The sequence below is a fragment of the Lotus japonicus genome, chromosome 1, assembly GCF_012489685.1.
Source record: "Lotus japonicus ecotype B-129 chromosome 1, LjGifu_v1.2".
Lineage (NCBI taxonomy): Eukaryota > Viridiplantae > Streptophyta > Magnoliopsida > Fabales > Fabaceae > Lotus > Lotus japonicus.
In genome coordinates, this window is record NC_080041.1 from 129,359,013 (window position 1) to 129,385,594 (window position 26,582).

At 37.3% G+C, this 26,582-nt stretch overlaps 3 protein-coding genes and 1 non-coding gene across 4 annotated transcripts; 2 read left to right on the forward strand and 2 right to left on the reverse strand.

Annotated features, from left to right (window-relative positions):
- Positions 1 to 5,492: 5,492 nt before the first annotated feature.
- LOC130730663 (chaperone protein dnaJ 6-like) lies at positions 5,493 to 8,532 on the reverse strand. Its single transcript, XM_057582725.1, has 8 exons — positions 8,159 to 8,532; positions 7,965 to 8,063; positions 7,775 to 7,876; positions 6,750 to 6,809; positions 6,551 to 6,657; positions 6,380 to 6,462; positions 6,015 to 6,105; positions 5,493 to 5,930 (listed from the first exon to the last, which is right to left on the reverse strand). The coding sequence occupies exons 1-8, from the start codon at positions 8,234 to 8,236 to the stop codon at positions 5,717 to 5,719; spliced, it is 834 nt and encodes a 277-aa protein (XP_057438708.1). The 5' UTR covers positions 8,237 to 8,532; the 3' UTR covers positions 5,493 to 5,716.
- On the forward strand, positions 8,453 to 8,526 carry TRNAV-AAC (transfer RNA valine (anticodon AAC)). Its single transcript has one exon. It is a non-coding gene; the product is annotated as a tRNA-Val (tRNA).
- A 3,478-nt stretch (positions 8,533 to 12,010) lies between the features above and the next one.
- On the forward strand, positions 12,011 to 14,315 carry LOC130730664 (zinc finger A20 and AN1 domain-containing stress-associated protein 8-like). The gene is made up of 3 exons (XM_057582726.1): positions 12,011 to 12,178; positions 12,292 to 12,335; positions 13,472 to 14,315. The coding sequence occupies exon 3, from the start codon at positions 13,485 to 13,487 to the stop codon at positions 14,001 to 14,003; it is 519 nt and encodes a 172-aa protein (XP_057438709.1). The 5' UTR covers positions 12,011 to 12,178; positions 12,292 to 12,335; positions 13,472 to 13,484; the 3' UTR covers positions 14,004 to 14,315.
- Positions 14,316 to 16,572: 2,257 nt separating this feature from the next.
- On the reverse strand, positions 16,573 to 20,979 carry LOC130730665 (uncharacterized). Its single transcript, XM_057582727.1, has 4 exons — positions 20,747 to 20,979; positions 19,795 to 19,900; positions 16,985 to 17,133; positions 16,573 to 16,901 (listed from the first exon to the last, which is right to left on the reverse strand). Exons 1-4 carry the CDS (start codon positions 20,885 to 20,887, stop codon positions 16,806 to 16,808), a joined length of 492 nt encoding a protein of 163 aa, XP_057438710.1. The 5' UTR covers positions 20,888 to 20,979; the 3' UTR covers positions 16,573 to 16,805.
- Positions 20,980 to 26,582: the final 5,603 nt, after the last annotated feature.

The window sequence follows — 26,582 nt, forward strand, 5'->3', positions numbered from 1 at the left end:
GAAGGGAGACAAAGTCAAGTGAAAGCTATATACCAAACTAAAGACATAGTGTGACATTTATATAATATAGGCTTAATTCCAGTTTGGGCCCCTGATGTTTCACAAATGAGCGGTCTGCATCCCCTGTGTTTAAAATGTGCGGTCAAACTCCCTCATGTTTCTAAAACGGTCGATTAAAGCCCTTCCGTCCATCTCCGTCAGTTGACCAAACGGAAATGCTGACGTGTCACTTATTTAATTCATAAAATATAGGCTACTAATTGGTGACGGAAATAATCCGTCACAAAATCCTTCACCCAATACCTCTCACTCTCTTTTCTCCTCTCCCTAACAACACCATCTTCTTCATTTACCTTCTGCCTAACGCTATTCTTCTTCCTTGTCGTCGTCTTCCATCCCACCACCACCACCACCAATCCCATCACCACCAAAATCCTAACCTGCAAACTGAACCACACCCAACAACCACACACTCACCCCACCCGCAGAGAACCTCTTCCTCTTTTTTCCCCCAACAACCCCACCCCCAGCAAACTGAGCCGCGACCACCCATAAACCCAACCCCACCCCAGTAAACACCACAACCCAGAGATGAAGGAGGAAAAGGTGTGACAGAAATAGATCGGAGTCATAGCTGCTGAACGAGATCCAGCCCATGGTGTATGGTGGGTGGGTGAGGGCTTCTGGGTTTTTGGGGGGTTGGTGGGTCTCTTTCTCCTATTCTTATTCTTGTTCTGATTTTTCTAGATTTCAGGGTGTATGATTTTGTGGGTTGGCTGTTGTATTTGGGGGTTTGAAGATGGAGCTTTGGTTGGGGGCGATGGTGAGGGTGGGTTGCAATGGATTTTTGAGGGGTTGGTTTTTGGGATTTGGTGGTTGGGGGCGATGGTGGTGGTGGGCTCGATGGGATTTTGATCGGTGGGGGTGGGTTTCGATGGAGTGAGTTTTGGGGATGGGGTGGGGTGAGTTCTGGGTTCTGGGTGGGGATGGGTTGCTGATGGGTTGCATTTTGAAGATGATGATGAATAATTGAATAATTTTTGCCTCCTCAAATCCCTCTTCTCATCTGAATTTGGGTTGAAAAGCTTAAAGCTTTCAACTTTTTTTCTCATTAAACAAGGGTCAGATCTGGTGGTTGGGGGTGATGCTTCTGAAATCTGAGTTTTGAAAGATGTTGAAGATGAAAAAGAGAAGGACACAGAACATGGCACACAAAGCTGCTGGGGAGGAGCCTTTGCCTGAGGAAGATCCTTCAAACCCCATTTTCAAGCCACTACCTGAGCCATCACGGTTGGAGAATTTCCTCATAACAAACCAAATTTCTAACTACTGCAACCAATTTCCGTTTGGTCAACAGACGGAAGCTAACGGAAGGGCTTCGTTAGCACAGTTTTGTAACAAAGGGGAGCTTGACCGCAACTTTTATACACGGGGGGTGCGGATCGCCCATTCTTGAAACATCAGGGGCCCAAACTGGAATTAAGCCTATAATATACTAATACTTTATATTTTTTTTTTTGATAAGCATACTAATACTTTATATTATTGATAGATGTGTAGTGGTGAGCTTATCATAGCTATAACCCCACTAAGTAATGATGCTTAAGATAATTGTACTTCTTATTTTTTACTATATCTCTCTTTTTTTAACATGGCTCATTTCTAGTCATATCTTCTGTCTCACTCAAATTATTGACCCTTGATTTTTGCATTAACTGGTTCAGATTGATTCATAAAAGTTTAAATTGGTTAAAGTTGTATACACTTGTCATTTTACTGCTACATAGGCTACATGCGCAACAAAGGATTCAAATTCCTCTTTTTTATCACATTTCTCATAGTATCACGTTTATTATTTCTCTCTTTTCTCTTCTTTTTTCTCACTTCGGGTATCTATTGGATGTCTGTACTATGCAAATATCTACGGAATATATTTTCCAACCCTACTCAATGGATCAAAAGAGGATGAGGTTGGGGGAGAGAGCATGCAAGGTATATCTTAATGGTGATGACAGGTATGTGGAAGACTCAAGAAAAAGGAAAAGGCCTTGCTTGCGTTTACAGGTTCACAGGAGATCATGCACAACAAGGAATGTTCCTAGCACGCAGCTGTGATGTCACAGTCCTTGTACCTTATTAAACAAAATCATCAAATTTAGACATGAGCCAATAGGTCATATTCTACTCAAAATAAGAAAGTAAAGTGGGTTTGTGCTCATGTGATGCGCTGGCCTACTACAACTACTGGTCCAGGGGAATGATTCTGGTTTAATTTTAACACCTCCAACTCCAACATTCTTAGAGATGAAGAGTTTCTTTTTTACATTTTATCGATTTGTTTTATGTTTTTTATGTATTGATATGATGAACTTTGAGTTAAATGCAAATTTGAATATAATTAAGCATGTTAATTAGGTTATGCTAACGATATGGGTCAACAACCAGATTGTTGTAATCTCTGAAGCATGGGTACGTGATGTTGGGCTGCGTACCCGTACCGGGTACGTACCCGGTACGAATACGCTACGGGTACGCGTACGGTACGTACCCGGTACGTACCCGTTTCACAAAACCTTGCCGTCAATGGTTAAATCTTCATTTTCAATCTCCAATCCAATCTAAAACAGATAACTCCATTGCTTGGAGAGCTTGGAGGTTATATGTGTGGACAAAAGAGAACGACGAGGGTGGCTCCTCTTGACTGCGGCGCATCAACCATCCTGCGATGGCGGTGCTGAGAATCAGATCGAGAGGGGAAGCTCGCGGTAAGGGAGGCCGGAGCGGTGGCACAACCGTGATGGTTCCGGCGGCGAGGTTCGGACAACGTAGTGGTTCGGTGCGACGCAATTCAGACAGTAGGAACGATGGTCAAGCTGCATATCTCCTTTCTAATTGATGAACTCTTTGAAGTTACAGATCTTAGTGGGGAAGTGGGAAAGGTAGACGTGGGGGGTGGAAAGAGAACAGGGAAGGGTTAGGAAAATTACCAAGGGGCACATACTTCTAATGCTTTGAAAAAAGAGAGTGGGTATTTTTGTCCTAAATAAAAGGTGTTGAGTGCTAACTTACTCCTTTTAAAAAATAAGTGGGAGTAAGTTAGCATTCCCCTTATTTTAATTAGTTATATATTTTTTTTTTTGCATAATTTATTTATATTTAAATATTATGTATAAAAAAATATATATATATCTAACGTACCCGTACCCCCATTTTTTCAAAAATCGCGTACCGCGTACCCAATACCGTACCCGTACCCGTGCAACACAGGTTGTAATCATATCATATATTTGCCATTTTGATGTTAATAGGGTTAATTTAGCTGTAAGTAATGTAGTAATCATCTCTAATCATGCGCTCAACAAGTGAAATTTGATGTTAATTTAGTGATTATGGTGTCAAATCAAGAACTTAATTAAGTTGTTTAAACAACCAGTAATAGAATTAATTGCAATGTCATTATACTGCATGTTTGTATAAGCAGTAGAAAACTATACGGTGAAGGAAAAATAACAGTCTCACTGTGTTTTTTTGAACAACAGATATCGGTTTTTGCAACATTTGATTTGATCACAAGGAACTCAATAACAAGATCAAGGGAAAATAAAACAGCAAGATTGTTATTTCTTTATGCCTAAATGAAATTCATACAATCTTTTAGGCCAAAATTTTAGCTGCCAGCAAGGACAAATAAGTAACACTGTTGACCCTCACCTGGATATATTGGCTTCTCATCCTCCTTTGCTTCAAATAGTTGCCTTTTTCCCCATTCCTAGCTTTTACTTTCCCCCACATGGCCACATGCAAGCATGTCATTGTTAGAGCGGTGAATGTTTAGTTCATGATTTGCGCATAATCCAAGATATTTTTTCATGCATGTTTGGATATACGGTAGATGTTCATGTTGAAGGGAGAAACTACTCCTAATGGCTTTTGTGATAGCAAAACTAATTCTGAAAGATTTGATCGTGAATCCAAACATCCTAACCGTGGAATCAAACATTCTAGCAATTAGTTTTGGTCATTGTGAGACAGTAAGAAGTTAATAAAGTTGGTAGGAGAGTCTTCAGTTATTCAAGCGAGTTAGGCAGTTACCTCTAAAGCATTTATCTGTTCTGTACAACCATTGCTATCTCCTGTGCAGCCCCCAACTATTACAATAATCATTGTCTCCCCAAAAGCAACCATGTACTGTCTGATGTAATCATTCCATGTCTTGAGTTATTCAAGGTTTTTTTGTTTGATTGTCAAGATACTTACCACATAATGGGGATAGGTGATATAAAAACAATAGTGTGCTATAATAATAGGCTTAAATATGTTGGAGGTCCCTCTAAAATAGGGATCTTTTGGTTAAGGCCCCTACAATTTTTTTTGGGTGGAATAAGCCCCTAATGTGAAAATAATATATAGTGATAAACCCCTGCCGTGAGGTTCCGTTTAATTTCTCATGATTCTGCAAACGACGCTGACGTAAATTATATTTTGTGAAAATTATTCAATTAAAGAGGGTGCCACGTAAGTAAATTAGGGTTGAAAAAATAAAAACCCAAGTAAAAAACTCAAGTAAAATCCCCAAACGTACTTGTGTTTTTTACTTTGGATTTTCATTTTATTTTTATTTTTTGATCCCTCATTTACTTACGTGGCACCCTCTTTAATTGAATAATTTTCACAAAATATAATACACGCCAACGCCGTTTACAGAATCATCATAAATTAAACGGAACCTCACGGTAGGGGCTTATCACCATATATTATTTTCACATTAGGGGCTTATTCCACCCAAAAAAATTTGTAGGGGCCTTAACCAAAGCACCCCTATTTTAGAGGGACTTCCAACATATTTAAGCCATAATAATATATAAACTAGGCGTAGACAATGACTAAACACTGAATATAGTAACATTCTAAATCATGTTTGGCTAATATAGTTTTAAACACCGTCTTCACAGCTAAAAAGTACAGAGAATAATTATTTGGTTAAACAAAATGTGGTAGATCATTGATATGATGCAGAACAAACGCTTGTTTGTCGCATACAGCAAATTTTGATAAACAAATAAATCAAAGAGCAAAAATGGGGAAAGGTTATAACTTATAAGAAAATGAACATGAAAATGAATTGAATCTGCGCTTCATTGAAAATAGGTTGAGTCACATACTCAAGTTTTTCTGGATAGCCTTTTGTAACTTAGGTGTTTTCAGAGAATTCCGAGTAAAATGTGAACATCTTTATGACAAGTATCCTAACTATTATTTATAGACTAAGTAATCTCCTAAACATTTGCAAATATACTTCAGAAGGGCTTTCTAACCTTAGGCAAAGCCAGCCATCTATGCCTTCTATGAAATTTATCAAGGCCATAAACCAGTATTTGTCAGTAGCTGTTATCAAGCCAAAACTTGCTGTGTGCTTTGAAGACTTAGCACATGTCACAGATCTTACATCTAAATCTAATTGTGAGAATAGCAAGATTGGTGCTGAAACTTCGTCGACAATAATAAATATCCATACCATATTGATAACAAAAGGGACCATCACTCTCTGTCACAAGTAAAAGTTGTGTTCCAGTTTTGAAAATAACAAGCCACATTACCTTACACAGTAAAAAGCACAAGCTAGTAGTTCAGCGCAGAAAAAAAAACATTAATGATTGACAACAGAAACAAATGTTAGCTCACAGAAACAAGTTTACTGTACACAATTCTATCATTTTTACTTCCGCTTTGATTGCTTTGCTTTTTTGGAGGATCTTCCACTCCCCAGCTTCATTTGTGCAGCTTGGAATTCCTCTTCAGAAGGTTCTTGCATATCACCTCCACCATATTTCGAAGCTAGAGTTGAAAACATTGAATCAAACTGGCCTTTCCTCTCGTTTCGGCGTTGTGCTATGATTGCATGCAGGTCTGTTTCAGACTGCTTACTTGACCTGTAGAAAACACAGTATCATTTCAGAATTGCAGCAGTATAAATGAAAAAAGAGCATAAGCAAAACCCTGTTTGATAAACTTACTTATTCCCCCTCCTTAAAGGATTTGTAGGTGGTTTGGTTTCAGATACTTCTTTAGCCCATTTCTCATATGCTTTTGTTGCCTTTAGTTCTCCTGCAGAATACGGAGAAGAGAAAAGAAAATATAACAACCCGATATATATAAAATGGACTATGCCATGACTTCTTAAAATAACATGCTGATTCTTAGTGCTTAAGCTTAAAAGTAAAATAACTGCATGGCCTTTCATTGTCTTATTGACTTGAATTCCAGGTCTAACAAATCAGAATCAATATATATCTTCCACAGCAGAGAAACTTAGACCTAGAGCAAATGTCTGACCGAAATCTCAGCCAACAAAATCAAGTTAATATTCTTAGTTTCTTACCAGCAGCTATAGCCTCATCGAGAATATCCTTGAATCGGTGTGAGTCAAGTTTAGAATCTGAACAAAGCATCGAACAGAAAAGCCTGCAAGGGGAAGTTATTTGAGAGTTCAAACTCAAAGCATTTTCACAAATGGGTCATGCACATCAACAGATTCCTTATGCTTTCTTACTTGTTCATTTTACCCTTGCACTCCTTGTATAGGTCAATCAAATCTTTTTTCTCCGAGTCAGATCCCCTATAATTAGCTTCAAACTCCTCAATATCAGCCTCAGTGACCTGCGGCTCACATCACAAAACCACACAAATGAAAACAGGTACACAACAATGCATCAGCAAATAGCATATCATATCATATATCAATACAATACCTTCTTGTACATTGTTCTGAAAAAGTCATGAAGATTCTGAACAACATCTCCAGCAAGATCCTGATTTACAGAAAACATAAAAGAGTTGTAAATTTCAAGCACTTCACTAATGTTCCTAAATGCTAATCTCTGGGATTTAGTTTATTAGGAAGTAGGAACCCAAAATATTCAAAACCATTCATTAATTTCATTTCTTGAGTAACTAGAAGCACCTAGTAGAGAAAACTAAAAGCTCATTAACTAGTGTCCATAAGAAACTCGTTTTCAAAACTCGAATCATTATACAAGGATAGTATCAGTTGAGTTTAAGAAAGTAAAGTAAGTCATCACAATTATTGATTGAGTTGCTTCATCTACTTTCCAAAGTAAGTAATCATTATTAATGGTTGCGATGACTTACTTTACCCTTTAAAGCGACTCTCAGTTCTCAGAGGAGCTAAATGCATATCAGTTAACCCTGCCCAGTTAGTTAGGTGGAATAATTACCTAATTACTAAGAGATTGAGAGATAAAAAAAAGGTCAAATAGGGATGGAGAGTTCATGTCTCCTGAATATCAAGAACTATGGGGTTAGTGCATCTGCATTATCTTAGTACCTTCATTCTAATTTCTGATCCAAAGGAAAAAAAGAATAAAAAATCCTTGACAATATATACTGTTTTCGTTCAACATACCGATCCTTTCATTTTATATTACTCTATTAGATTGTTACTTCCAATAACAATTAACAGACCATAAGCTCGGAAGGAACTAGCCACTACGTACTATAAAACGGGGCACTCAACAAAATTTTCATTCAAAAAGTACTTGCCCCTTTTGAAAAAAAAAATGATCCTACCTCATTCAATTAGCCATTGTTAATTTTGTTTGATGAGTCAAATTTTCACCCCTTTACCTATTTGTTTCAGGTTCCATCCCTAGTTCATAAGGACTTACTTTATATCTAGACAATTTCAATCACAAATTCAATATATTAAGCTTCACTAATCAGCAGCAGCAGAAAAATGAAAAAATGAAAGACTCACAGCATCATCAACACAGCCAGTTTGATCATACACGGCCCGTTTCTCTTCATCCCCGAGAATCGAGATAACTTTCTGCAGCTGCTGGAATTTCTCTTTAGCTTCCTGTATAATATGAACACAAGGAGATCAATTTCAACTAACTAATTTCCATTCAAACCTAATTTTTTCAAATTGGAAAAAAAAAATCAACCTGATCATCAGGGTTCTTATCAGGATGAAGACGCAAAGCTAACTTGTGGTACGCCTTCTTGATTTCCTGCTGAGTCGCTGTTCTCTCCACACCAAGAACCTACAAAACCACTCACACACTCAGTTTCCAACAAACCTTCCATTTTTTTACAGGAAAATGAAGAAGAAAGCGTGAAATCACTCAAATTAGGGTACCTGGTAGAGGCTTGTTTCATTTTGAGCCTCGATTTCTTCTTCGTCGTCGGAAAACCTAGCTTTGTTCTTCTTCGCCATTTTCGATTTGAAACTTAGAATTTTGTGATTTCACAGAATATATATATATATATTTGAAGCGAAAAAGGAAAATTTTCCCGCTATGCGATTCTGGTTTTGTTCCATTTTCCCGCTGTTTTGTTCTTATGCGGTTGGATAACGTGACCTATATGAAAACGTAACCTCTGCCGCGGTAAAATAATAAAGTGTTTAACTAGAGATAAAACACCATCCAAGGGTTTCGTGGTGTAGTTGGTTATCACGTCAGTCTAACACACTGAAGGTCTCCGGTTCGAACCCGGGCGAAGCCATTTCTTTTCAGTTTTTACTTTTTACATTTTTGGTCAAACATGCTAAGCGGGTGGACCAAGAAATGTACTGTTCATTTCAGTCTAACTTTGCAACCCAACCTTTATGCTTAAGGCCCAAATTATATTTGGCCTCATCTTCTTTATGCAAATGTTTACAGGTAGTATTAATGTAATCTAAATTTTAATTACGTTGCTCTCTCCTGTCATAAGAAACTACTCACTTTCCCCTCTACAACAAAATGCAGCAATTAAAAATCATGACTCATGAGACAAGAGAGAAAACTTCAAAAATAAAACATAGATGAATTAAAGTATAACTAATCTAAATTGCTTTAACACCCATTATCCATTTTATAATCTTCCCATTTTAATTTGGTATTTTTAAATAATTTTAGAGTTAAGCGTTATATTGGTCTCTGTCTTTGTCTCGCCGTCTGACGTAGGTCCCCTCATCGGAAAATTTTTTTGCATTTCGTCCTCGTCTTTGAAATTTTTTTGGAGCGGATCCTCGCCGGAGGGCAGAGCTCCGGCGAATGCTGAATGGGCTTGCTGACTGGGATTTTTTAAGTGATGTGGAAATAAAAAATTAAATAAAAAAAAATTACAAATAAGCAAAATTAGAAAAACTAAAACATAATTAAAGCCCAAAACTTTTCATAACTCACAAATTAACCCCCAAATCAAAGAAACCCTAAATCCCAAAATTCACAAATTCCTAAATCAGAAAATTCAAACCCAGCAACCACAAATCAGATTTCTCACAACACCAACACAAATCTAACAAATCAAACCCAGCAACAATAATTGGGGCTTTCGCACAAAGAAAAGTCAGCAATATCTCCATTGTGAATCTCATTTATCATAAGTTTATTATTCCCTTCTCTACCAAGTTCCAAACGTTTAGATTGATTAAGTCTAACAAAACCCAGTTCGGATCTTGCAGTGGCTACCAAAACCCAAGCGACTATAGTGTGTGGGAAAGCAACAAAAGAAGGAGGAAAAGAGAGACAACAGGGCAGGGTAAAGAGATGATGATGGGGAAGAGAAGAGAGATGGATCTACTGTGAACATATCTGCATTTTTCAGAAAAAAGAATGAGAAATCAAAGCATTGTTCCTAGTCTCCACAAAATCTCAAACCCAGCAACTCCACACCACTCTTTCCAGTCTCCGCTGATTCCCCACTCAAGCCCACCACCTCCACGGCCACAACATCTTCTCTTCTCTTCTCCCACCCTCACCCATATTCAACCAAAGCCCCCAAACACCACCAATCTGGAACCCTAACCTGCAAACCCAAAGGAAGAGAGAGATGACAGAGCAACTCCAAAGTCCCCAAATACCCTAACCTAGTGCGAATCGAAGGGAAAAGGGGGTAGATTCGGTGCAAATCGACGTCCTCGTCCTCGTCCGCGCCACCGGCTCTCCTCCCTGCTTCCTTGGCCGCGCCGCCTCCGGCTCTTCTCCCTGCTTATATCTCTATCGCTCTCTCTTTCTCTCTTTCTCTTTTTAATGATGGGTATCGAAATGATAGGAAATGGTTGTTGGGTTGTTGGGCTCGAAGGAGGCGGGGGTGGGTTTCTGGGTGGTGGTGGCTCGGTGGCTGGGTTTGGGTGGTGGTGCCTCGGTGGCTGGGGTTCATGGTGGTCAGTGGTTGGGTTTGTTGAAGGTGAAGAATATGAACGATTGATTTGTGATGAAGATGAAAGATTGATTAATTTAGGGTTGTATTTGTTAATTGGATTTAATTTTGTTAATTGGATTTAATTTTCTGACTTGTATTTTCTTTTCTCTTTTTTATTCATTTTTTAAATCCACGTAAGCATTTTTATCCTAGTCAGCATGCCCTTTCAGCACTCGCCGGAGATCCGCTCCAAAAAAAAATTCAAAAATGAGGATCAAATGCAAAAAAATTTCCGGGCAGGGACCTACATCAGACGGCGAGACAAAGACAGGGACCAATATAACGCTTAACCCATAATTTTAAGTTCGATTAAATAACTAAATTTATAATAATTTTTTGTCTTTGACGAATGTCATCACTCAAGAAATGTGTACATGTCTCTTCCAACAAATATATTTCTCGAAATTTAAATTTATAATATTTTAATTATTAATATTGTTATTTTTAACTCTTCAAATAAAACATATCACGTAAAATTGTATCCAAATTAATAAAAATCATAAATCATATAAATGTTTAAGCTAATAGATGCGAGTGTAAATCTTAAGTGAGTGAGAATAAAAATTAGAGTTTCTTTCAAAAAAATAAAAAATAGAGTTAAATATATTTTTAGTCAGTGAATTATACACTCGAATCTAAAGAGGTCATTAAAAAAATCTTTTTTTATTCCTATAAATTTTGATTTAAAATAATAATTATGACGTTATAAAGCCTATATATGTGTAGTAAAGTTTTTACTCAGACACTACTCACCATGTGAAGTTTTCACATTTGTTTTAGTCCCTAAAATATTTATAAATAAAAAAAATAGTATTTCCCCTCTTTCTCCCTCCTCCATGAATGAAATCACTCTCTTTCTCCACCATGCCAAACCACCCCCACCACCAAGCCTCTATAAATTATGCTTGGTGGTGGTTGGCGTGGAGGGACAGAGGGACATTAGAGAATAACTAAGTTTGATTAAAGAAATTTTTAAGGGATATAACAGATGTGAAAAGTTCATGTGGAAATTTATGTGGGCTAGTGATTGGATAAAAAATTGTCATATAAATTTTATGACCTCATAAATATTTTTTAGTGCATCAGAAAACTAAACAAACAAGCAAAAACTACACCCTAAAGCATCTTGAAGATTAACGGGACAACCCCGATCAAGAGAATCATCAAGAATAGTGAGCACACTGAGAAGTAGCACCCATCTCCGCCAGGCAATCAACAGGACCATTTGCTTCTCGAGTGATATGTCTAAGGAGAACTCTCAATTGGCGAACACCCGCAAACTCACGAGCATGAACATGTTGCTCGTACCGATCATCCCTAAGAGCCTCCACACACTTCAAACAGACTATCTCGCAAAGAACCTTCCAAGCATCCATGTTCCAAAGAAACTCGAGTCAAACTTAAGTGCACGAACCTCAGCACAAATATAATAAGCTCTCCTCTATTCTGACCAGCATAGAAACCCCAACGCCAAGCTCCATTTGAGTCACGAACCATACCCCATCCCCATTAGATAAAGATTATGCTTGAAAAGGCCATCAACTGAGAGATACAAAACCCGTGAAGGGTCCAAGACCTCCTCGAACCAGCTACATCATCATCATGGGACTTATCCATGGCCAACCAACACAAGTGATAAGTTAGAAACTAAAAGATATATAACCCATAAAAATACTTAAAATATTATTCATATCAAGATGAGATGAGCAAAAAAATTGAAAATATGGTAAAATTGAGGGGCCAATTGGTAAAAGAAAAAACAACCGACTTATGCTGAATATAAAGTTCAAACAAACAGAGCAAGAGAGAAAGAAAGACAGAGAGAGAGAGAGAGTCACAGAAAGCATTGTCCAACACGATACGACCGATTCAAACCCCTCTCTCTCTCTCTAACCTCTCCCTCTGCTCCTCCTCCGTTTAATCTCGTACCTTGTTCGAGTTATATACACTGTTCTCTCTTTGATTTGAGGTCAGGATTATGTCTTGTTTTGTGTCTATCATTTTTTTCATTTTTTTTCGAAATTTTATTGCCCTTTTACCTCTATCACCTTTAACACCGTCTTCTTCTTCTTGTTGTTGCAGGGAACAGTATACAACTTTCACGATCGGTGAACCTAACCACCAAGGTGAGGGTTTCCATTTCACGTTTCTGTTGTGTTTTTTTTTTTGTTCAATTTTTCTACAGCAACGGGTTTTTATTGGAACTTCTAATTGCTTTCTGATTGCTCCCAATTCTTAAATTTGTATAAAAAAATTGTTTTTTTGGTGTCAAAATTCGATTTTTTTGGTGGGGTTTTGGGTAGCTTGTGGTATGTGTTCATGTGTTGTGTGAATCAGTTGATGGGGGTGTTCAAACTTGTGTTTTTCTTGCTTCCCTTGTCCATTTTCAACTTGGTTGATCTTAGTTGTGCATTGGAAGTGGAACTGTTCTGTGTGAGTTTGGTGATGCTATGATTGTTTAGTTGGGCTTTGTTTGCATGCTTGAATCACTGATGACTATTGATTGTGTTGATGCATTTGTTGGGATTTAGTTTCTGTATGTGCTATTGTGCTTGTCCTGTGTCCATTTAGAGGGTTTTGGAGCTTGGTGTTCTTTGTTTTTTCATATGATATGATAGCACTATATTGGAAGATAGTGTCTGAGGGAGAAGATTTTCTGTCAGTTATTTGTTAATCATTCTAAACATTGAGGTGCCTGTTATGATGTCTAAAAGGCTTGGTAAACCAAGGTTTTAAATTGCGGTCGACGCAACAGTCGCGTCAGGTTGCTTTGCGGTCATTTGTATTGAGGAAATTATGAATACACATGGTTGTTGTGGCTGAAATCACGGTCTGGTTTCAGTCCAAAACCTTTGCAGACCTTCATTTAAAACCATGGCATTCACTGATGTTTTTTCATGGAGTTTCTGTGGTGTTAAGCTGCTAGTCCTTAAGAACCGGCAACAACAATCCTTAATTTTTGCAAGTATTTGAGATGTTTGTAGTTTGTCATGTTTTTCTTTTCAGAATGGTTTTTTCTTTGTGTCTGGGTATATTTTTCAGGGTCCTAGGAGTTATGGGTAGAGGGAGACCTGGAAAAACTATTGAATTACCAAATCATGAAGAGGGGGGTTTAGAGGGAAATCTATCTATGAACTTAATAAACATGATAGAGCATTGTGGCATAGTCTGATCCTTGAATTCAATGACACCTAGGTGGAAAAAGGATGATGAAAAAAATGTGAAGATATTTTTCTTAGATCATGTGGTGCCTTGCTTGCAGGTGGTCAAGAGTAATGGAATCTCATGATGAGACAGGATGCCAGGCTCCAGAGCGTCCTATTCTCTGCGTCAATAATTGTGGTTTCTTTGGAAGGGCGGCTACCATGAACATGTGTTCCAAGTGTTACAAGGACATGCTATTGAAGCAGGAGCAGGACAAGCTTGCAGCAACATCGGTTGAAAATATTGTGAACAGCTGTTCCAATGGCAATGGAAAGCAGGCCATCACTGCAGATGCTGTTAATGTACGAGTTGAACCTGTGGAGGTCAAGGCAGTCACTGCTCAGATTTCTGCGGATTCATCCTCCGGTGAGAGCTTGGAGGTGAAAGCCAAGACTGGTCCCAGCAGATGTGGCACTTGCCGGAAACGTGTTGGGTTAACTGGTTTCAGCTGCAAATGTGGCAATGTCTTCTGCGCAATGCATCGCTATTCGGATAAACATGATTGCCCTTTTGATTATAGGGCTGTTGGTCAGGAGGCCATAGCGAAAGCCAACCCGGTCATTAAGGCAGATAAGCTTGATAAAATCTAGGCATACACTAGACTGAAGGTTAATGTATGAATCTGATGCTTACTGCCTGGGTTTTTAGGTGTCCTTTAGCTATCAAAAATGGGATATTTTCATGATTCCAAGGACATCTTTAGGGGAAATCATTCCTGTGTTTGTGATGGTCTGATGGACTTTGGCTCATTCTGTAATTTGATTTCCTGCTTGGTCTGCATTTCTTTTTACCTCTCATTGCTTGGAAGTTATTTCCTAGATTGTCTTGTGTGAGACCTTGCTTTTAAATTGTTCATGTTTATATAGATTTTTCATGCACAAAATATGTGCAGTAAGTTTGAAGTTGCTAGCGGGACTTTTGATTATTTATATAATTCCAAGGGTATTATGACTGCGCAATAAAGCGATATGAACAAGAGAAGTAGAGAACAGTTGTGTGGATCAATCAGATTGCATACAAATTTTTGCAAGAATTTGGTGTGATACTGCATTGATCCAAAGGCCAGAGGTAAACAAGGTCTGTTGGTTAAAGCATACATCACTTGATATGTCTGATGTTAAACTCAAAGTGGATTTGCTTTAATTATTCTTTGGTTGTTAGGTGGCTTTGCTTACTTTCCTTTTAGTATCATTATCTTTGTCATTTAGGTCTATTGGTGAGTCGCATGATTGTTCTAATCAGTTCATGTTAATGGTGTGGCAAGTGGAAAAATAAACATTAGGTGGATGTATTATAGCACAATTACCAAAGGGTTTTACGCAATTGCGGGTGTAAGTGAATAAATCTACTCAGGTAATTTAGAGGGTGCATGCCTGAAGATTCCTTCCCGTGTAGTTACATTTGGTGGTTCTAGTGTCTAATATGGTGAAATGATTATCAGATTAAGGCGTTTCTACCTTTGCTTCTCCTGCTTGGGACTTGCTTGTAGAGAGGGATTTAGGCTGTATTAAATATTTGATAGTGAGAGTTTTGTCGTCAGTTTTTCATAATCAATGGTTTAAAATCAGTTAACCTTATTGAACCAAGAACTGATCAATTTTGGTGGGAAAATAGTGTATATATGCAATGTGAGTGATACAGATCGTTCAATCTATTACAAGGTCATATACATAGGTAAAATATTCCCATCATTTTTTGTCTTCTTTCCAGTATGTTCTTCTATTTGGCTTTGCGGATGCACCAAACCGTTCCAAACTTGCAATGTAGACTAGCAATGTCACCTTTTCCGAATGTCGTTTTGATATTTGCCCTCTCGTTCTTCCTCACAAGCCATTTGCAAACAATGTGTTCTAGCCCTCTATTAGTATTTGCTGAGCTGTGTACCATGTTTTGTTTACATGTATGTGTTATTTATTTTTCTATCTCAAACACTCATGTGAAATTAAAACCAATAGTGCTATGGCTGTCTCCATGAATGGGCTTTCCTTCACGGGCTCCTCCTCTCATGATCTAGTGCAACGCTAATCCCGACTCTAGGGTCCAAAGGGTAAGGGTCCAAAGGGTAAGCTCAATCGACGGAGACCAACGGGTCCGGATCCTTTCCCGTGAATCTACAATTTTTCTACAGTAGACATTTGTAGCGGTTTATAACCACCAAAAAAATGTTGCCAGCTCCCACAAAATGTTGCTGCAAAAAAATTGACAACATTTGTGGCGGCTGAGACCACCACAAATGTCCACTGGAGAAAAATTGAGAGAAGTCCACTAGAGAGGATGTCAGCCCGAGACCAACACATTTAGGAAGCTTTGCGAATCACTAACCCTAGATTTCTCGTAGACTGTGTTTGGATGAGAAAATTCAAAAAATAAAAGAATTCTAAATATATTTACAATTTTCATAATTTAAAATTATAAAAGTTGTCACTTTTAAAACAAATGTTGTACAGTAAAGTATCAAGTTCATACTATTCCTCCTTTTTTTATTATAGACAAATGTTAGTTGTTAGAAATGTTAGTAAATTAATCCCTCCTCCGGGTTTGAATCTGGGACCTTTCACCCTTCATCCCACCCAACCCTTATGTCTCTAACTTTTACCACTTGAGCTATCCTTCGGGGACAGAACTCCTCCTAATTTGGAAGAATTTAGGTCTATGATGGTCGAGACAATAGTATAAATTTTGAAGTCTATAAGTAAAAAATAGTTCGGTGTGTTTGGTTGAGAGGAAAGGATGACATGGATTTTAATGGAGGTTGCGAGAGGGAAAGGGAAGACGGAAGAGATTTTAATGTTATCGTGTTCGATTAAGAGGAGGGAAGGAGAGACAACTCTTTTTTTGAGGGGGCTAAGATTTTAAAGCATATTTACTTTTATTGCCCTCACAAACCCTATTTTGTTTGCTCATATAGCCCCATGTGATGTCTTCTTCTGTCCACCACTAGTGTTTTAGACCGAGAAGTAGAGAGGGGATGAAAATTTGAGAAGGCATAGGCCAAGGAAAATGGTGCAAATCAGAAGGCATAAGCCAAGGAAATTCCACGGCCAAGGATATTCGTAGGAGGGAGAGATTGATTGCAAAGGGAGACACATTTTTTTCTCCAACAAAATGTTTATACATCTTCAACCCTAACAAAACACGATATATTTGTGCAAGTCAATCTTGATTTTGGAAGTTACTGAAAAAAAAACATTAAATATGTACACAATTTGTTTTTGTTACAAAGATTCCTTTGTTAATAGCAATCATAGACTGTAAACATAACTGGATAGTAAAGAGTAGTCCATAAGACTATTTAAAAACAAAATATGACATTCATTCGCATAAAACCTTGTGATTGCATAACCTCACTGAAAAGAAAGAGTTTAATACATCAAAATCCTACTACAAACCAACTAGTCCTGCTTACTACTAGCAGCTCTTGCACGATGTCTTAGTTCGGCTCGTTTCCATTTAACAATCAAGTAACATAAGGAGAAGAGTGTGTTTACCTGCAAAAAGAGGCAAGATACTATAAGTCAATATTCAATATGAAAATACCAGCACAAAAATGGTTGTGACAGAAAATACTGACCAAGATTATCATAGCAATGACAAGAAGTGGTCCAGACCAAAGAACTGACATGAATAATCCACTTGGATCAAAATAGTTTTGAGCAGCGAAGCTTTTCCAGTTTTTTCCCATGACACTATTAAGCCTCTCGGCAAGATACACACCAATCACTGCACCAAAAGTATTACGAGGTAAGACAAGCTACATTAATAGCATCTGCAAATTGAATGATATTCGTACGAAATAGAAAATCAGGAGTGACAAAACTTCAGAAAAAGTGGATATTAGTGATAATGCTGAACTGAGAAACAAAATGCACAGAAAAATGTACCAGATTTCATCAAAGTTCAACAACTCTACATAGTCTTCATGAATTGTCAACAATTGCCATATAACTGGAAGTAAAGTTTTTACCTTGGATTTATAGCTTGTGCAATTAAATTCTAATTCAAGAGAATGTCCACCCCTAATTTTATCTCAATATTTTACATTTTAAGCTCAAATATCTATCTATAATTGTAATTCCATACCTAATTAAGGACAGCTACTTGCTGTAGAATTTTATAGCATGCACCCATGCGATTATTTAATAGAGATGGATCAGACATAGGGAGAACAACCTTTGTTGTAGAAAAAGTCCCCCTGACCAATATCAGTGCGATACAAGTTCTGATACCAAGAATGTATAATGGAAATGTATCTCTTCTGTACACCAAGGTATTCAGAGATTTGGATTCCCACTCCAAAATCCCAGACCCTCTTCTATACGTTTCTTCTTCATATTATTATACCCTGTCATTTCTCACTTCCTAACAATAACCGCCCACCCACCGGCGCCCCAAAACCTTATCCTCAAGATGAAGGTTTTGTAAAAATAAGGACCAATACATTGGCCTTCAGTGATTCCCAAATCAAACAGCAAACAACAATCAACAAAGGTTATAGACTAGTACTAAACTAAGGCCCCGTTTGGAAGAGCTTATCTTAAGGCATAAGCATTTATGCAAGTGTTTGGAGAGCTTACCTATAAGTTGTTTTGAGTTTATTTTCATAAGTCGCTCCGATTACCTAATGAATAAGAGCTTATATTTACATGTGACTTATTTTAAGCTTATTTCAATAATTTCTCAAATTAGCTCATGAATAAGCGCTAGTTGCCATCATAGTAGTCAATCCCAGATCGCGGCGCGTAGCGGCCGACCCCAAAAGTGGGATAGCGGGATAGCGGATAGCAGGATGACCGCTATTTTGATTTTTCACATATAATATTATATAATTAATATATACATATAATTACTAAAAAGTGATAAATATAACTTCAAAATTCAAATTCATAACATGATGAAGTGATAGAGAAGAGAGGACTACTAGAGGAGAAGAACTGGAGAAGTATTTTTGAGAACAGAATAATAAATAAGAAGGAAAAGAAAGCAAAGAAAAATAGAGGAATAGAAGATAAAAAACAGAGCAACTCAGAACAGAACAAAGGCCCAAGAGAAACAGGGGTGGTGGTCGCCGGAGCCTGGACGGTGCTTGTCAGATTGCGTCGTGGCCGGTTCTGGACTTCTGGTCGAAGGGGCTGAGCTGAAGGAACGACACCGGAGATTGCAGAGGAAACGCGTATGAAGAAGAAGAAACGCGCTGAAGAAGAAGAAGAAGAAACGCGTTGAAGAAGATGAGTGAAACGCACCGTTTCACTTATTAAGAGCGAAATCCCAAAAGTACCCTCAAATTTTAACCTAATTTTAAAATTTTGAGGGCAATTTGGGGATTTTCATTGGACCCGACCCATCTTCAACCTGGAGCACCGCGATTTGCTGCGATTGGACGCAATTTGGCCGCGATTCGCGGCGCGACAGCCGCGACGGCGTTCCGCAACGCGATCGATTCAGAATCGCGGGGAAGGGCCGCGACGCGCCGCGACGGCGCGATAGCGCCGCTATTTGCCGCGATTGACTACTATGGTTGCCATAGGTGCTTAATTAAGTTGTTTACCTGAACAGGGGGCTTGAGTAAGGAGAGGGCCAAGGGGGACAGAGAGAGGCAAAAAAGGGAATCAATAAACTGAGCACATTACTACCTACGTTCCAGCATCCTGAATGTTCTGAGCTTGAATTTTCAATTTGTGGATTAAAAGGGCATTTCTATCTCAGTTGCCTGATCACTGGTTAAGATCATGACATGAACATTCTCATTCCAAAGAAGCCTTAACATAAATGATATGAAGAATTTTGCAGTAATCAAAATATATCACTATGCAAAAGAATATTTAGTTCCAATGAATGAGCCAATATGACTGGACTTTCACCCTCTTATGACAATTTTAGGTATCTTTTCAATCATAAATGCATGACCAGATAAAAGGACTAGCATGTGTGAAGCTTAAAGCCAAACAGAGTAGAATGCAGAATTTCTCTCAATTTCACATTATCTCAAAGCAGCATTAGAATTTTGCAGTCATCAAAGTTTTTCATTATACAAAAGGATATAGTTTCCATGAGCTAACATGACTGGATTTTCACTCTTTTATGACAATTTTAGGAATCTTTTCAATCATAAATTCTTGACAAGATAAAGGGCTGGCACGAGTGAAGCTTTTAGCCAAACAGAATAGAGAGCAGAATTTCTCTCAATTTCACATTATCTCAATGCAGCATTTCATTCTAGGAAGAAAAACAAAAGCAAGGCTACTAAGTTTATTATAAAGGAGGATAGCAACAACTTCAAACATGAATGAAGTATGTCAAAAGTATTAGAGAAGACTATTCAAGCAATATAGTTATTTAAAAAAAAAAAAACACTTCATAACATATAGAAGGAATGCTACATACATGTTAAAAGGAACAGGCACATTTGGAAGTTGGTATTCTTCCTAGATATGACAGTCACAAGCAGCAAAACAGCATGGAATGTTAACAATCCTATTAGAAAAGGTTCCTGAAACAAAAAATCAAGGCAATATTAGTAACTCCAAAGGATGCAAATAATAAGAAAGTTCAGAAAAGGACAAAATGATCAAGATTGAAAAATATATGAACAGAAAACACCAGAAGCAATATGATTCAGAAAAACATAATATTTATCCATAAGTATATAGTACACCAAAAAACATAGCATATAAATGGAAAGTTGAAGAGGATAATATTCATGTCAAAAACCTAAGTTCTCTTCCTGTGATCCTATTCCATTATATTGACAAGAAAAATCGCATCATATTGTTATAACCTTTGATACCCCTACTAGATCCACAGGTTTCCTGTGCACAACATTGTCAAGGACCAAATGCTTAAAACAATCAGCACCCTCATGGAAAGAAAGTCTTCAAACACCAAATTGCAAACCAACCAATAACTCATCCAAGCATTTTCTATTCACCACATGCAAAGGAAACAACAAATTTGAACTTCCTTATCCATAAAAGATCATCACCAATGCTCATTCCACTATTCGAACATCACCGAAAAACAAAATCTAAAATTACATTTCATATGATTATATCACCCTTCAACTGAGACCTTTCTGCTCCAATCCCCAACATCAAAATCCAACAAAATGGCGTTACACACAGAACAAACAACAACTGAACATCCCACAAGTCACAAATTTCAACAACAGGAAAACACAAAGGTTAAAAATAACACCACATTTTGCACTTCAAGTTGGTTTCCACTTGATTTCTCCATCACCCAAATAGAACCAAAAAAAAGGAAAATTGAAAACAACCCATTATTCAAGGACCCAAAAAAAGAAATGGGTCAAGGAAAAAAAAAGCAGAAGGGGTACCTTCCAATCAATGGCATGGAAAAACCCAATGAAGTTATCGTAAGCGGGACGAAGACCAGAACGAAGCTCTGAAGATAACTTCTGAACAAGATCTGCCATGAGATCCATGTGCTCATCCAATGCTGATTTCAACTCGTCCATGGTGATTGACACGAAATGCACGAGATTCAAATCAACTGAGTCGACTCGTCTTGAAGAATCTTCTGCAACACTCTTATCAGTTTTCTTCAGACTTCAACCTTCTTATTCCGGTTCGTTTGATCCGACCGGGTTTAATTTTTTGAACCGGTATTTATGCGTTGTTAGTTTTGGTTGGGCGAAGCCCATCCATTGATTACAAAATGGGTACCGAAGCCCATTAAAATGAAACTATAATATTGGCCAATCTTCATGATTATTGTCAATTGTGAACGTGACGCGAAGCATTAGAGAATTACTCACTCAATTCCAAAATTATTGTTGTTTAAGGTTATACACATAATTTAATAATTGATGTTATAGTTTGACCGAAATGTCTGTTTTTAATGTTGAGTTGTATTAAAGAGAGAGAATGATAACTATTGGTAACTTATTGGTAATAATTGTGATAGGTAAAAATATGAGGTGATAGTTTAAAGATTTTTTTAAATAAAGGCATGAATGGAAGAAAATGAGATTCAAATGCTTTGAAATCGTAAAACAACAATAGTTTTAGAATAAAACATAAAAGTTTAAACAACAATAGTTTTGGAACGGAGAGGGTACCAAATCAGAAGTGAGACATTAATATGTAAGAAAACGATTTGATGCTCATTTATTAGATTATTATGTGTAGGGGTGCCAATTTGAGATAGTTTTGTACTCTACCTAAGTTAGATTTGTTTCTGGCCTAACATCTTGATCTCCTTGGGTCACTCTAGCTATGATAAAGTGTGAACAAATTTGTTCCTGCTACAAATACAAATCCTAATTTTACAAATAAACATAATTTTGTTTAGTTTTGGTGTCCATGAAAACCATGGTTTCAAAGTGCATGCATAGGTTTGATGGCTGTTTGATGCCTTTGAGTAGGGGTGAACATGGGCCGGGTAAATCCAATGAACCCGCCCAACCCAATCCGATCCAATAGAAAAAATGCGGGTTGGATCGGACAATCGGGTTAGTCGTATGGATTTTACTACAAACCAACCAAATTCGGATCGGATTTCGGATTCAGTTCAAATTCATCCAACCCAACCCAGAATCCATACATATAATAATAATTTTTATAATTTTACTTATACTTGGAGTGCTAGTGTCGGAGTGATGACTTTTTGAAACTTTGAGACTTAAGTATTTGTAGTTATTTGTCATATTTGAACTTAGAGTATTTGTTCGTAGTTAATTGTTACATGTTTATACATAGTTATTTGGCATGTTGGAGAAATCTAAGTTCTAAGTGTCATGACATGACATTTAGTGTTGTTTTTCACTTTTTAGATACTATTTATTAGATTGTTTCATGTCATTTGGTAATGAAGTTTTATATTTTCATGATATTTGGCTATATGTCATTTATGTGGTATTATTTCTATAACTTTTTGTGTCTTTTTCATGCTATTTAGTATTATAACATATTTAGTATTTTTTATAACTTTTTTCTGAATTTATAATAATTTTTACAATATTTTTTAATATTTCAGATATATTATTATTTTAATATAGTGACCCAATAAATCCATCCAATCCAATCCAAACTTCGTTGGGTTGGTTCGGATCGGGTCCGAAGAAGAAATTTGTTAAATCCAACTCAACCCAACCCAGACAATTTTGATCTGTTCAAATTTTATTTTGACCAAAATCCATCCAACTCAGCCCATGTGCACCTCTACCTTTACCTTTGTCTGCCAATGCCATGATCGATGCTCTCATTTCACACCTAAAGAAATATACATTTCTCTTTACTCTCTTTCAATTATTCTTCAGCAATCTTCATAAGTACTACAATAGATATTTGTATTAATATATGATTGACTTTATCAACAATAATCAAACATTATGATTGTTTGTAGGATGAAAGAGTAAAAAGAGGGCCTCACTTTCTTGTATTTCTTTTCGGGCCCTGATCATGTCACATTGAAATTGATCATTTTTGTAGTATTAGGTAAATAATTTCGTGGTGACATGGCCTAATTAGCTAGGGGTTGGTGCCATGCAAAGTCAAAAGGAGTTGATTGGACACTGCAACCTAATTATCAATGCCAAAAAGAGTGTAACTCTTTCATTTGTCTTTTTCTCCCCCACCCTTGTTTCCTTTTTTCCTTTCTTCATATTCCTTTTTCTTGAGATTCTACAGAGTGCTCCAGTATTATACTCTAACAAGAAGAATCTATAGGATTTCTGTTGCAGCTGGACGCTTTCACTGGTAATTTTATTTTGGCCCTAAGGGGAAGCTGGTCCTCACTCTTCAATTAGATTTTTCTTCTTTCCCTTTCCACCCTTTTATCCCCTTTTCAGAATATTGCTGCAATGTTTAGCAGTAATGGTTGTTGTCCTTCACCTCAGACGCCTGAACACTTTTACAGCATAAGCTCAAATAGCGGTACTATATATTACAAATGTACATATTTTTAAATTTTCTTTAAACTCAATTAATTTAACATTTGAGTTAACATGATAAAATTTTACTTATTCAATTGTGATGCATCAAAATATGTGTTTTCTAGTTTGTCTTGATGCAAACAGTAATAAAAACTAAAGACAACTAAGAAGAAATCCCTTTTTTGATGAATAAAAGTTTGAGTTGGTTCACTCTGATTATCATCACAAACTACTATCACTGACTAAGACCATCTACAATGGTTTGTTTAGTTTACCTCATCTTAACATCACTTTTTCTCTTCCCAACACTCCACATCATCTTCACTCTCCAATTCAACAAACTCTCAACAATTACCACCTCTAATGGTTTTCATTCAACTCCCTACCCCACCACTCACCCTAACCCACCACTTTTTTATTTCATATTTTTATTTAATTATATTTTTATTATTTACATAAAATTATAATTATTATTTTAAATTAAATTAAAGCAATAAACACTTAACAATTTAATTTTTTTTTCTGTGTCCAAATCAAACGAATCAAGTCTCTATTTATAGAGAAAAAAAATCATGAATTTTGGTATAAATTTTTTTTTCAGAAAATTTTTTTATTGATGAAATAATTGAGTTCAAAAGATAAGGGTAAAATAAATCCGACGACCCAATCAGATCCTAACACGTGGCAGTCCAAGGAAATCCGTCAAATTCTCTCTCCTTATCCCAGGCGCGTCACGCGCCTTGTCCCCGCGTGCAGGTCATGCGCCTGTCGGTGCCCAACCGGAGCGCGCCACGTGGCGTCCGGCAGGCCTCTCAACATTGTTGAGCTTCCTCAACATTTCTCCCCTCCCTCTCTCCTCCACATCACCATCAACATTCTTCAACAACCACTACAAGGTTTAAACAATCATCAACACAAATTTTCAACAAACATTCAACAACCATTGTAAGTGGTCTAAGGCATGTTCTTGAAATCATAAGTACTACGGGAAAACAACATTCTGAATGAAGTGGTGAAGAAATCCCTAATCGAATCTACATCGGTACCGTTTTAAGCGAAAGTATATATATATATATATATATATATATATATATTTTTTTTTTTTCTTTGTACATCAGAAAAATAAATTACAATCGTCAGGAATCGATTCCTGAATCTCCCTCTACCCAACCCATATATCCCCTAACTCCTACCACTTGAGCTATTTTACGGGGACAATGCGAAAGTATATACTTGGTTAACTAAATAAGGTGCCCACTAGGGTGGACAAGTTTCAAACTGGTCCACCGGTGGACCATTATCATATGCCGTTAGATTTGAGAATCTTAGAATATTCTTTTATTAGATGGTTAGGATTTAATGGATGATAAAAGAGCAATAGGGTAAATAGACCCCTCTTCTTCCCCCTTTCTCACTGGTCTGCTCTCCGTCACAACCACCACCTTTCGCCGGAGCCTCAGCCCATACTCCACCTCCTCCCCCGCAAGCCCGACCCCGATGTGGCCGCCTCCGCCTCCGGGCGCCTCCGATGGCTTCATAGTTGCAGATCAGAAAACAACGAGCAACACAAACACTAACAACAGTGGATCTGCAATGAGGCTTCAATAGTTAGCAGCAATTTTGGCTGGGTTTCTCAACAGAGTGGTGTTCTGGTTCAATTTGGGTTTGTGGTCAAGAAGCTTCGTTCGTGGTAGCATGGGGGGTTCCAGAGGTGGAACGAGGTTCATGTTTGCTTCAGGGCAGTTTGGGATTGCAATGGGGCTATTAGGGATTTGTGGTGTTTTTGGTTTTCTTGCTGTTGTTTTTCGGAGAATTTGAAGTTATTGTCCAGATTCAGAAGTTCCAGGTTCTCTAGCTTGAATATAGAGCCTGGGATTTCACCTCTAAGATTATTCCCTTGAAGGTCCAAGTAAGCTAAATTGGTAAGGTTCCAAGATGGAAATTGAGTTTCATTTGCTACCCAGATATTAATTTTTGTTGTAATTCTCAGAATTGGACTAAAGTTTGTTTCTTTATGTTGAATTGATTTGTTTTCCTCATTTTCTTACTCACCCTGTTGAAAAGTGCCGAACTTGAAAAAGGGTTTTGGTTCACTGAATGCCAGTATTATTAGTTTAGATGCTAATTTTTAGGTTTGGAACAGTTTAATTTGTCAATATTATCTGCATATTCTTGTGTGTCTATGATTGAAAATTCCTTTAGTTCTGAATTTCTTAGAGTTGATGCTGTTTGTAGAATATAGAGAATGCAAGAAGCTAAGAATAAATTATGAGTCTGTCACGCAAAGATATAGGTAACTGTGGGGATGGTAGTAGCATCAATGAATCTCGTGCAGCTGGAGAAGGGACAAGTGATCTTGATCATGAAATTGCACAGTTGATAAAATTTGGGTCAAGTCATCATGAGCATTTGGGTCCTGTTGGTACTGGTAGGATGAAGCTACCTGATGAATTTCTTAACCCTCTCTCCAGTTGTGTGAGCTTTGTCAAAGATGCAGAGATGTCTTCTCTAAAATTGTTGTATCTAAGGTATGTGTGAGATTTTCAAGTGAAGAAGGAATAGACCCAGAAAAATTGCAACTTGAAACTGATAGCCATTTTGGTTATTAGGGTCTATGGTTCAGGTTGAGATGGAGTTGTGGGTTGGAGTTGGGGGAAACAGAGGTGTTGAGGTGGGGAGGGGTTTGAGGTGGTGGCCTCTGCTTAGGGAAGCTGAAAGAGTTAGGATTGAGAAGAGAGGTTTTTTTTTATAATTTATTCTTTTTATATATTTTTATTTGTAAATTACTATTATGACCCTTGGTCCACCGGTGAACCAATTTGAAACTTGTCCACCCTAATGGGCATCCCTAAATAAATTAGGGATCAAATTAAAATGACATTACTACTAAAGTAACTAAACAATAGCTGTTAGTTTTTTACTTTCAAAAAAAAATTGCTATTAGCTCAAGAATTGATTATGTTTGGTTAAAATGACATTACTACCAAACGTACTTTTGATAATGTTTGGTTAAAAACTGAAAAGTGGTGATTACTGATTACAGACTAAATTTAGATACTTTTTTATGGCGAGTTTTGAATCAAGAAAAAGAGAAACTAATTAACCTCGTGGTTTGTTATGTTGGAAATAATGCAAAAGTTAAGAATCTTTTCCATAGCTAGCCCACACTTTTATATTAACTTTTTGGATTTTATCTCCAGTTGTCAGTAAAGTAGACCTTTAATTATGTCTTTTTCCCTTTTTAAAATAAAATACATCATGGACGGCTTGGAGTACT